The sequence below is a fragment of the Canis lupus genome, chromosome 3, assembly GCF_003254725.2.
Source record: "Canis lupus dingo isolate Sandy chromosome 3, ASM325472v2, whole genome shotgun sequence".
Classification (NCBI taxonomy): domain Eukaryota; kingdom Metazoa; phylum Chordata; class Mammalia; order Carnivora; family Canidae; genus Canis; species Canis lupus.
Genome location: NC_064245.1, coordinates 1,374,471 through 1,386,499, shown reverse-complemented (window position 1 = coordinate 1,386,499; position 12,029 = coordinate 1,374,471). Strand labels below are relative to the sequence as shown.

Genomic DNA, 12,029 nt, shown 5'->3' with positions numbered 1-12,029 from the left:
ATCAGCCTTAGAATAGAATAGGATAGGATAGGATAGGATAGGATAGAATAGAATAGAATAGAATAGAATAGAATAGAATAGAATAGAATAGAATAGAATAGAGTAGAGTAGATCTGTTTGCTTTTGTCATAAGAAACTCCCTCACTCCACGTTCTGGTCTAGAAGCGTCTCCAAAAGATCTTAGAGGAAGTATGGAGTTATGGAGTTTGCTAAAACCAATCAACAGTTCCAACCAATAGCAACACTGTTGTACAAATGCTTAATGCAAAATTAATGGGTGAATGGACATGTGCCAGAGTCATCACAAATCATACACTTCACATCACATAAACACTGCACCTGACTGTGACCAATGAAGGGAGAATATAAAGAAAGAATGTTTACTTCTGCAAAGTGTGGTCCTTTCTGCATAAGTGTGTGAGAACCAAGAGTTGGAGTGATTATATGACCAGCACCCTGGAAAATCCATTGAAATCACTTTACTTCCAGACTCAACTACCAGAGAAAGTGCATTTTCACACTTCCTAAAATACTACCAAGCAAAGGTTGGTGTCATCCACTTTTCTTACTCCACAGAAGATCTCTCCCCTTTCATCAGTAACCTATGTGACATCCTTTTCATTTTTTAAGTCCAATGACAACAGGCATTAATAAAGTAAAAAGTTTTAATTTAAAAAAAAAAAAAGCACCTCTCTTTCCTGACAGCTTGGATCTATGTCTTCAAACACAGACTGAATTTTGCATGAGGACTAGATTACTTTAAATATTCAGGATTGTTATAAGAAGAGGAGGAAGAAAGTAAGTTTAAAAGGAGGCAGGGAAAGAATAAGAATAAGAGAATGAAAAAGAAAGAGAACTATTATTAAAAACAATAACAAAAATATTAAGAAAAGAAATGAATGACAGATGTTTCTAATGAAGGTAAGAGAAAAGAGCTGTGTAACTGGTCATTTTCTGGCCCAGTTCTTGGGTAATCTGAGTAATCAGAGTGCTGCAAATGAACTTGCTTCTGTTTCCTAATATAAGAAAGTCATCATTCTTGACCTAAGCTAGTATTTCCCTAACTACACATATAGATACTGCTCACACCTTCAGCATGTGAACAAATGGAAAGAGAAAAAAAAAAAAAACAGAAATTTATTCAGCCCACCAGGAATTTTCAAAGATTCCCTTATCCGAATGGTAGTCCTAGCAAGCCATCAATGGATACTAGCAGGAAGACAGCAAAATGCTAGAAAGATCTCTCTAGAGAGATTCTTTAATATGAAATAATTTGCTTCCTAACAATGACCTTCACAGAAGGGTAATGTACTTTAATTGAGGATTTATTGAGTATCTACTACATGCAGTGCAGAAGACCAACCCCCTTTGGTGGCTATGATGACAACCACAGGCATAAGATCAATTGGCTTCCCCAACAAACTTGTAGGCCCTTCCTTCCCATTGTCTCCTTTGCAGTAGTTACTTGGAAAATTGGAACCATTTTTGAGCTTGTCTTAATTCTCCAGTTTTTTTTGTTTGTTTGTTTTAATTCGAGTATAGCTGACACGTGGTGTTACGTTGGTTTCAGGAGTGCAACATAGTTATTTGAACCTTTGACTATATTCCCTGTGTTGTACCTTTTATTCTCATGACTTATTCATCCATAACTGGACTCCTGTATCTCCCACTCCCCTTCACCTTTAATTCTCTAGTTCATAATAATGTTTTTCTATGGCTTCTTGTACCCAATCCACACTTCCTTTAGTTCTTTGGTTTCTTTCTTTTGCCTTATCTTGATGGTTTCTTACCTTCTGATACCAGTACATGTACTCCAAGTCACTTCAGATGGTTTTGTTAAAGGTAAATGGATGTTGAGAACAAATCATTTATCATAAAACATTTCTTGCTTCTAAAGAACTCAAAGTCTAATAAAAAATTACATCAAAAATATTATTGAAATATTACATCATGAATGGAGATCATAAAAGAGAAGCCCAAAATAAATATGTTGGGGATCCCTGGGTGGCTTAGCGGTTTAGCGCCTGCCTTCGGCCCAGGGCATGGTCCTGGAGACCCGGGATTGAGTCCCACGACTGGCTCCCTGCATGGAACCTGCTTCTCCCTCTGCCTGTGTTTCTGCCTCTGTATGTGTGTGTGTGTCTCCCATGAATAAATAAATAAAATCTTTAAAAAAAAAAAGTATGTCTTAAAGGGGAGTGACACCACATCCAGGTGGGAGACCACTTTTGGAGATGTCCAGTGAAACCAGCGTCGAATGACAGGAGAATATCAACACCTGAGGGTGTGAGGCTGGGAAGAAGAAAGCTGAGGGTTTATGTGGAGCCTATTGAAGTCGGATACTATTTGGCAGAAGCCTAAGAGAAGGAAGGAGCTAAGGCTGGAAAGACAGCTTGGAGTCCAGCAATTGGAGATGTCAAGGCAACTATCTATCAAGAGTTTGTAAGCAGAAAAGTGATCTGATCAAAGTGATCTGAGAGCTCACATAATTACAGACAAGGAGATTGGGGGTCCTGGGCATAAGGGTTTAGCAGTGTGTGTAACAGGCAAAGAGATGACTTCCAGGATGCCTGAGGAGGAGGCACTCTGCATCATCTCTACAAAGACCCCCATGGATGCAAGGTTGTAAAAGAAGCAGCAAAGGCAGGGAGGCCACTCATTCACACCCTGGAGGAATGCAAGTGGAACCTCCAGGAAGGCTGCTTTCTTCTGCCCCTACTCCCATCCGCATAGCCCAGCCTAGTGAAGAAATCCGTCTGCAGCTCCTGCTTGCTGACCTCTTGCTTGCACCTCTGATGTCACAGCAGATGAATCAAGCTTTGGCATCGTCCCACAACACCCTGGGTGTTGACGGGGGCGAGGGGCAGCCAGATTTCTTTCCCAAAAGATGCTGCCATGACCCCCCAAAAATACAACCTTGGACTTGGAAGATTCCAGAAAAGCCCCTTTGTCAGTCATGGGTGAATGAGTGGCTTACTAGGACCCGGGTTAGAGCCCCGGGCTTTCTCCCGGGGGCCTAACCAGCGACTGGGGCCAGCTGCACCGGTGCAGCTGCTGGGCGCCTGCTGCGGGGAAAGCGCCCTTCTGGCCCGAGTCCCCCCACCCCCACCCCCGCCGCTGTCCCCAAGCACCCCATGGCCCGTGACCTTTGCCGGGACTCTCGTGGGGGCCCTGCCTCGGCGGCCGGCCGATTCCTAGGAACTTCCCCAGGACCCGGGCTCCGCGGGGGGGGGGTGGGGGGGGGGAGGGTGGACATCCCGGAGCCGCTGCACAGGCCCGTCGTTCCGACCCCGCTGGCGGGCTTCTCCGGGCGCCCCCCGACTCCCTCCGCTGGGCTGCAGCTCCCTAGGTCCGCGTAGACCCGCCGCCCCGCGGCCGGCGCGCTGGACAGCACCCTCCCCCGCGCGCCCCGCCTGGAGCGCCCAGGAGTCTCTTGACCCCTGTAGCACGTGCTAGGAGATACCGCAGCCCCCAAGGGACCCCCAGTCACCCAAGAGCAGGCGCGCCTCGCCCCGAGATTGGTAAGGGCAGAGAGAACCAGCTGGACTTGGCCCAGAGAAGTGCTCAGGAGGTACAGCAGGCGCGAGCATCCCTACCTGGCCCCTTGGGGTGTTTTCTAACCACGACAAAGGGGCTTAGCCATGGAAGTGGCCCCGGAGGAGAAAGGACAGGTACCTGTTTCCTAAAGCAGCTTCAGGTACAAGAGAGGGGCTTAGCCATGGAACTGGCCCCGGAGGAAAAGGGATAGGTGCCTGATTCCTAAAGCAGCTTCAGGTACAAGACAGGGGCTTAGCCATGGAAGTGGCCCCGGAGGAGAAAGGACAGGTACCTGTTTCCTAAAGCAGCTTCAGGTACAAGACAGGGGCTTAGCCATGGAACTGGCCCCGGAGGAGAAAGGACAGGTACCTGTTTCCTAAAGTAGCTTCAGTAATAAGAAAGGGGCTTAGCCATGGAACTGGCCCTGTAGGAAAAAGGATAGGTGCCTGATTCCTAAAGCAGCTTCAGGTACAAGACAGGGGCTTAGCCATGAAGTGGCCCCAGAGGAGAAAGATATGGGTATCTGTTTCCTAAAGCACCTCCAGGTACATATCAATGGTTTAGGGCCAAGATAAAAAGAGGAAGGTGAGGGAAATTCCTGATGATTTTACCAATGTGAAAATGCCACAGATTTGGCTAGTTCTATCTTTTCTTTCATGTAATCAATTGAGAATTCTATAAAGAAAGGGAATGACATCAAGGAAAATCATTGGCCTAGAAGAAAAGAGCCCGTAGGCGTTTAGGTGTTATATATGTGGAGCCAGAAAGCTCTGGAGCATCAGGGAGACTCCAACTTAAGGCAACAGCATGGGTAAATATGGGCTTCAGGAGGCAAAGAGTGGTGTCTGGGCACACACCCCTAAGGCAGGCCTCGCACATCTAGGGGTGATGCAGGGCGGTTGGAAAGTTTCATGTGAAACTGGGGTTGAACTGGGTTTCCGAGTGTATTGCCTGATGCCTTATTATCTGTTCTGTCAGTGTTTTTCAGGAAGATCTTCGTCTTGCAGCTGGTAGGGCTGGTGCTAACCTACAATTTCATTGACTGTGACTTTGAGAAGATTAGACGGAAGTATCAGGAAGTCATTTACCAAGCCCTGGAGAAATACATGGATGGGGTAAGTGAATAAACATTTTTTAAAGATTATATTTATTCATGATAGACGGAGGGAGAGAGAGAGAGAGAGAGAGAGAGGCAGAGACACAGGCCGAGGGAGAGGCAGGCTCCACACTGGGAGTCTGATGCGGGACTCATCCTGGGACTCCAGGATCATGCCCTGGGCCAAAGGCAGGCTCTAAACTGCTGAGCCACCCAGGGATCCCTGAATAAACATTTTTTAAAAAACAAATGTGTTTTCATCAAAAGAACGGTGTACACAAATATAAACTACAATTTAATTTTTAAGGAAAGAAAAATAATCTGGAAAAAGATCGCGGCCCGGCATTTTGCCAAAAATTTTTTTACAAGTGACACTTAAATATATTGGCCTCTCAAAGGACGACCTAGAAATCGGTGCACATGAGGTGTGCAGATATTGACGAGGAGCAATAGTGACAGATAACACATATCCAGGTGTGTTTTCTCTGCCCCAGCGCTGCTCCCCCAGGTGCAGGAGAGAGAAGACCGTGGGTGAGGGCCAGAGAGAAAAGGAAGGGTAAAAAGAGAGGGAATTCTTGTGAGCCAAGCCCTGGCCAGGGATCGCAGCCCTGGGTTTCTAGTGTTCCAGAAGCCTCGGAATGCCGTTATGGGATGGGGTGCGTTTCAGAGTTTTAATAGACAGCAGCGATCATTTCCCCTGATTACTGGTTCTGGATGGGGCACGCATGTGTGAATGCACAGGTGGCCACGAGGCAGAAGGCGGGGCCCTGGGAGCGCGGCCTCCCGGCTCCCTGCTGCAGTCGGACGGCGGCCAGCGTGCCCGGGGCGCTGGGGAGGGCGCTGTGGGGCCGGGCGTCCCGGGCCCTTCCCACGGCCACGCACGGAGGCACCCGCGACGCCGGGAGCCGCGGGCGGGCGCGGGCGGCGGCCTCGCCAGGGACCCGGCGCCTGACCCGCGTGTCGCACACGCTTCTCCTTCCTGCAGACCAGGAGCACGGAGTTCAGCCACCCCGTGTACTGCGCGGACCCGGTGAGCGGGCGGGCGGCCCCGGCGGCGGGGGCGGGGGCATCCGCGGGGGCACCGGCGGGGCGGGCCGCGGGGGGCGGGGCGGCGCGGGCCTCCGGGCGGGCCTCGGGGCGGTGCCGGCCTGGCCCCGAGACCTGCCGCGGTCGGGGAGGGCGGGCGGAGCGGGCGCCGAGGGCGGGGAGCGGGGAGGGGCGCGGAGCAGGAGGGGAGCGGGGAGCGGGCGGGCACCAGGGGCCAGGCGCGGAGCAGGGAGGGAGCGGGGGGAGCGAGGAGGGGCGCGGAGCAGGAGGGGAGCGGGGAGGGGCGCGGAGCAGGAGGGGAGCGGGGAGCGGGCGGGCACCAGGGGCCAGGCGCGGAGCAGGGAGGAGCAGGGGGGAGCGGGGAGGGGCGCGGAGCAGGAGGGGAGCGGGGAGCGGGCGGGCACCAGGGGCCAGGCGCGGAGCAGGGAGGGAGCGGGGGGGAGCGAGGAGGGGCGCGGAGCAGGAGGGGAGCGGGGAGGGGCGCGGAGCAGGAGGGGAGCGGGGAGCGGGCGGGCACCAGGGGCCAGGCGCGGAGCAGGGAGGGAGCGGGGGGGAGCGAGGAGGGGCGCGGAGCAGGGGGGAGCGGGGAGGGGCGCGGAGCAGGAGGGGAGCGGGGAGCGGGCGGGCACCAGGGGCCAGGCGCGGAGCAGGGAGGGAGCGGGGGGAGCGAGGAGGGGCGCGGAGCAGGGGGGAGCGGGGAGGGGCGCGGAGCAGGAGGGGAGCGGGGAGCGGGTGGGCACCAGGGGCCAGGCCCGGAGCCGGAAGGAGCAGGGGGGAGCGGGGAGAGGCGCGGAGCAGGAGGGGAGCGGGGAGCGGGCGGGCACTAGGGGCCAGGCCCGGAGCCGGGAGGAGTAGGGGGGAGCGAGGAGGGGCGCGGAGCAGGAGGGGAGCGGGGAGCGGGCGGGCACCAGGGGCCAGGCGCGGAGCAGGGAGGGAGCGGGGAGGGGCGCCCAGGGGCGGGGCCGGGGGAGCGGGGAGCGGGCGGGCACCAGGGGCCAGGCGCGGAGCAGGGAGGGAGCGGGGAGGGGCGCCCAGGGGCGGGGCCGGGGGAGCGGGCGCGGAGCAGGGGGCGCCCCTGCGGCGAGAGCGCGGTCTGGGCGCCGCCGGTGGGCTGCGGCGGGGAGCGGGGAGCGGGAACCGGGAACCGGGAACCGGGAACGGGCGCGGAGCGAGCCCCGCGCCTGCTCCCGCCGCGCCGCCCAAGGACCGGCTCCCTGCCGCTCCGGCCGTGCCCCCCGCGGCCCCCCACTGGTCTCCCGCCGACCGTCGCTCTTTGCCCCCGCCGGTCCCCGCCCCGCCCCGCCCCGCCCCGCCCCCCGCAGCCCGACTGCCTGGCCAGGATCGAGCGGCTCACCCTGCACCGCATCCGCGGCTGCGCGTCGGGCGCCCGGGAGGCCTTCGCCGAGGGGACGGTCGCCGCGCTCGCCGCCGAGTGCCCGGGCTACGCCGCAGCGCCGGTAAGCCGCGGGCCGCGGGTCACGCTGGGGCCTGGGCCGGGGCCGTAGGAGCCCAAAGGCCCCCTGCAGGAGCAGGCCAGCGGGCGACAGCTGGCAACCAGCCCCTCGCTTGTTTCGGGGCTTCCGAGTCTTTGGGCAGAATTAGAATTCTGAACCTCGGGCAGCGTCTCAGGCTGTCCTCAGCGAGCCGCCTACATCTTGGCCGCCCGAGCCGGAGAGGCTGATCGTCCAAAATGCTGCCTCCCAAGGACCCAACCTTGCACGGGCCCCTAATGCCATCCTTATCCGCTACACACCTCGAGCGGCATTGCTTGGGTTTATCACCGATAATGCGTGCTGCTTTCTTACAATGCTAGATGATACATCAAGTCTCTACCCACACCTGCTTACTTGCTGGTACGGCTGGCTCTTTGCACAATGGATTTTTGCACACGCAGTTACCTGCCTCTGAATGGATGTGTAGCTTTAACTAGAAATAGTAGTGCGGAGTTAGGAGCAGGAAGTCTGCAGAAGGTCTGGCCTGACTTTGAATCCTAGCCCCAAAACTTTTTTTTTTTTTTTTAAGATTTGATTTATTCATGAGAGACACGGAGAGAGGCAGAGACACAGGCAGAGGGAGAAGCAGGCTCCCTAGGGTCTCCATCCCGGATCCCACTCCGAGCCAAAGGCAGACACTCAACCGCTGAGCCACACCCAGGCATCCCTGGCCCCCAAACTTCTAACTTGACATCTTCAATTTAGAAGATGTTCAATTCAATGTCAATTGAACATTGACATGTTCAATTTCATCTGCAAGACCGAGCAGGAGGCCCTAAATGCCACAAGAGAAACTCCTCTGGGTCTAGTGAAGGCTGGTTGGTACTCATTAATTTCCAAAGTACAAGGTGGGGAAACAGATGGCAGTTTAAGTCCATTAACCCCATTTTACTAGGGTCATATTAGCAAGTCCCATATAGTGTTTATGTGGATTCAATGAGTCAATAGACGTAAAAGTACCTAAGGTAGTGCCTGGCAACATAACAAGTATTCGGTAAATATTTCCATAGGCAAGTAAAATAGGTCATTTATCTCTCTGATGACAAATTTTAAAAAGACAAAAGAGAGACGTGAGGATATGCATGATTACTGCCTATTAACGGGTGACTTTTCTCAGTCACTATTTTAGGGATTGAAGATTGAGCCATATGGCCCATCTGGATAGGGCTTGAGTTAAGCACTCAATACCCGACAGCCATATAAAAAAGCCTGTTTGGATCAATGCCTTCTATCAGAGATCCTGACAAATCTACAAATGGCCATAGTAGCATTAGTCTATGAAAGAAGAGTATAGAAGACAGTCTAGATCAGGTTCTGGACAGCATGTGATAAAGAGAAAGTCTCAGTAATTTATTTCAGCCCTCTCCTGAGCGCAAAGGGAGAGCCTAAGACCAATAATACTTAGGACTCAGCACATTTTAGATTATAAGATTTTTGTTTAGTAACCTGATGAATTTGATTGCTCTGAACACTGTGTTTCTAGAAGGCCTACTCTGTTGCTACCCAAGAGTAATTCAGCTGAAGGAATAGGTAGGAAGATTATCACAATCTTTTCTCTTTTTTTTAAGTTTAGACTCCACCTTAGTCTTGGGCACATGTGGGTGGTAGGCGATGGGAGGGACAGAAAGCAGGAGCACTTGGGATCCAAATTGTAGTCTACTGAATTATATCCATGAAGAGGTGTATACACCCTGTTCGGCAAGAACTTACGATCTTGTCAGGGAGATCATGAAACCATTAACTGAGTCATTTATTTAGCCAATCAGTAAATATTCAATGCTTCCCATGTAAAAGACATGCTCAGCACTAACAGGGAATATCCATGATGCAATAGTTAAAAACAGCACGTAAGTGAGAGCCCCGTTAAGTGAAACACACTCTGAAGCACCAGAAGAGTTTCCAAAAGAAAATTCTGAGCAATTAGCAGAGGCCTTGTAACAGAGGTGGAACTTGGCCCTGAAATGAGGTAGATGGGTGGAGAGATGGCAGGGCTTCCTCTGGAGAAAGCACACTGGAGCAGCGGGGGAGCAGGTGTTCAGGGGACATGCTGAGAGATTGATTTGCATAAAGAAGACCCTGCCATTCAAGGGCTTGTTAAAGGTAGTTACAGTCCTGATGATTGATTCTCCTATTCCACAGATAAATAATACCCAGGCAAAGAAGAAAAGAAAAAAAAGAGGAGTCACAACAAATAAATGCCGGGAACAAGTCGCACACTTAATAGGGCTGTGGCGTCGTTTCAGTCGCATTTCATAGAAACAAAATACACCTTCCTTAAGGCTATATTTCACAGCAACAGAATAAATCATCTTTTATTAGGTAGATGTAATGTTAACTCTAACTGTGACACCTAAAAGACCACCGATGTTTATTTTTTCATTGCGGTAGGGTTTCTTAACTTATTTTTGTAAGCTTTTATTGTTTGATGTACACATATAAGGCAGGGGAAATACTATCCCTCAAATGGAGGGGGAGACTCTTATAGGGGTGATGCCTGGGGCACTGTGTGTAGTAATTTTCGGCTGCAACTGCAAAAGCCTTTACTTCAAGGGAAGAACCTAAATGTGTAGTAGGAGGGGAAAGGAGAAGGTCAAGGAAGGAAAAGCTTGTAGACCTCTGTTTATAAAGGCAGGTGCTGCTTCTACATGTACTGATGCTTCTCGTGTTCTCATTCCAAAAGTATACAAAAGAAGAAAATAAAAGCAAAAGGGGTGCACAAAAAAGTTGTATGTTATAATGAAGCAATTTGTAAGAATTTCCAAGCAAAATATTGTGGGCATATTGTAAATCAAGTTCTAAAAATTATCTGACAAGAGTGATATGCAAGTAGATCCTGAAGAAGTGCCTTTGTTAAAGCTAAAATATATATATTTTTAAATTTATGGAATATATTTTTAACTTATTTGTAAGCACTTTTTAAAATGTACATATTACTTTGTAATTGACACTACATATTTCTTAATAAAACAGTTCTCAAATTAGCTTCTTACAAATGGTCTTTTTGATGTAGTTTGTAGACAGTCTCACACCATTTTCTGAGGGGCATCACTTTTCTTCAGTTCTTTTTTTTGTGGTCTAGCTTTAATTTTTATTTGTTCTAATTAAAAATGTTCTTTATGGAGGTATAATTGACATATAATATTATATCAGTTTCAAGTATAAGCACAGTGAATCTGTATTTGTGTGTACTGCAAAATGATCGCCACACTAAGTCTGGTCACTGTCTGCCAACGTACAGTTAGGGACTTTTTTCTTGCGGTGATTTTTTTTTCTTCAGTTCTTTGCAGCCCCCTGGCTACTCCCCTCTTGCTTTGTGGCTTGGTCCTGCCCTTCGGAGAGAATATTAGGGGATAGGTGGCTTCCAGATGCATCCCAGTGTCCTTTCTCCTAAGTTGTGCCTTTAGTCCTCTCTCCCCCTGTTTAATGTCCCTCACATCTAGAAGAGACAGTGGAGTCTAAGGTCAACAATGCTAAATGCTTTCTCCTATTCTGGAATGCCTGCTGCACCCTATCAATCACCTTCCAGGGGGAGGGGCCGCCCCAGCCCTGAGCCCAGGCCAAAATAGAGCAGAGAGCAGTAGTTATTTGTTGAATTTTTCCTCCGGGGGGGCTGGGGGGGGGGGACTTGTCCCTGACCACTGCCAGGAGGGCTGATGCTCACAGAAGAGGAGAGGTTCAAGGTCCCTAAATCCATCTTAACCTGCCAACAGGTAAGAGGAAGCCTACTTACATTAGGTATCCATAATGCATTTACGGAGCACCTACTGTGTGCCATGCCTTCAGCCAAGTACCAGGGATACAAAAGTAGATAGAACACAGCTTTCACCCAGGGAAGCTGAGAGTGTTGCTCAATAGGCAGTTCCCTTGGCCCTGAGGGACTTTTCTTTGCCTTCTTTCCAAAGTCAAGTCCTTCAAAGAAAGACCAAGCAGGAGGCCCTAAATGCCACAAGAGAAACTCCTTTGGGTCTAGTGAAGGCTGGTTGGTACTCATTAATTTCCAAAGTACAAGGTGGGGAAACAGATGGCAGTTTAAGTCCATTAACGCCATTTTACTAGGGGTTAACTGACGAGATTTTAGTAACCCATGGAAAGAAATGCTTTCAGAATTTTTCTCAAGGTTTTTTCCAATCCCCTTATGAACAGAGAGGAATGAAGAACTGAGGATAGATGAGGCCGCTCAGAGTCATCTGATTGAATGCATTTTCTTTGAGTTTTCTGCTTTATCTTTAAAATCCCGGGTGATTTATATATTTTATTTTTCTGTGTTTTAATATAAAAATAATCATTTACATTACTATCAATAAAAGTAATGTGCAAGAAGACACGCCACATTAATCTACTAAGAGCTTTTCCAAATATAAAGTGTGGATTATATGTGTCTACTTTTTAATTATTTTTATGTGTCTACTTTTGAAATGCACTGAGGTTTCCCAGGTGGATTCATATACAGTCAGTTTTATTTCCGTGGTCAGTGGAAAGTAGGTTGCAAATTGTGGTTTAAGCATATACCTACTGGGGCTCCTTTGTTAATCAGGCTGTTGACATCATCTGGATCCTCATCTCCTGAGCTGGAAACAAGCATGTCACAGCAATTGCAGGTGGCAGTTACTCTATGATCATCTTTCAGATGAAGCTGTGGATGGCAGAGAAATAAGATGGAAAGGACCTGAGGTTTCAGGTGTACAATTGAATGGGCAGATCAACCAAACTTGAAGTTCACCCTGTTTCTTCATTTGCCATTGTGGGAGCTAGCTGAGTAAAGGTTTTGTTTCCTCTTTGGTTTTGAACCTGTGTGGTTTATTGTTACTTCTTGCTGAAAGATGCAATTTATCCGAATGCGGACAACAGATAAGTGA

General features: G+C 50.1%; 1 protein-coding gene across 1 annotated transcript in view; it reads left to right on the top strand.

Moving 5' to 3' along the window:
* LOC118354319 (thymic stromal lymphopoietin) overlaps positions 1-10,154 on the top strand; it is a 65,120-nt gene extending 54,966 nt beyond the window's left edge. The window contains exons 3-6 of the mRNA XM_035714690.1: positions 4,481-4,652; positions 5,619-5,663; positions 7,003-7,137; positions 9,313-10,154. Of these exons, the coding sequence (XP_035570583.1) occupies positions 4,481-4,652; positions 5,619-5,663; positions 7,003-7,137; positions 9,313-9,429 (469 nt within the window). The 3' untranslated portion in view covers positions 9,430-10,154. The remainder of the gene's footprint in view (positions 1-4,480; positions 4,653-5,618; positions 5,664-7,002; positions 7,138-9,312) is intronic.
* The last annotated feature ends 1,875 nt before the right edge of the window (positions 10,155-12,029 follow it).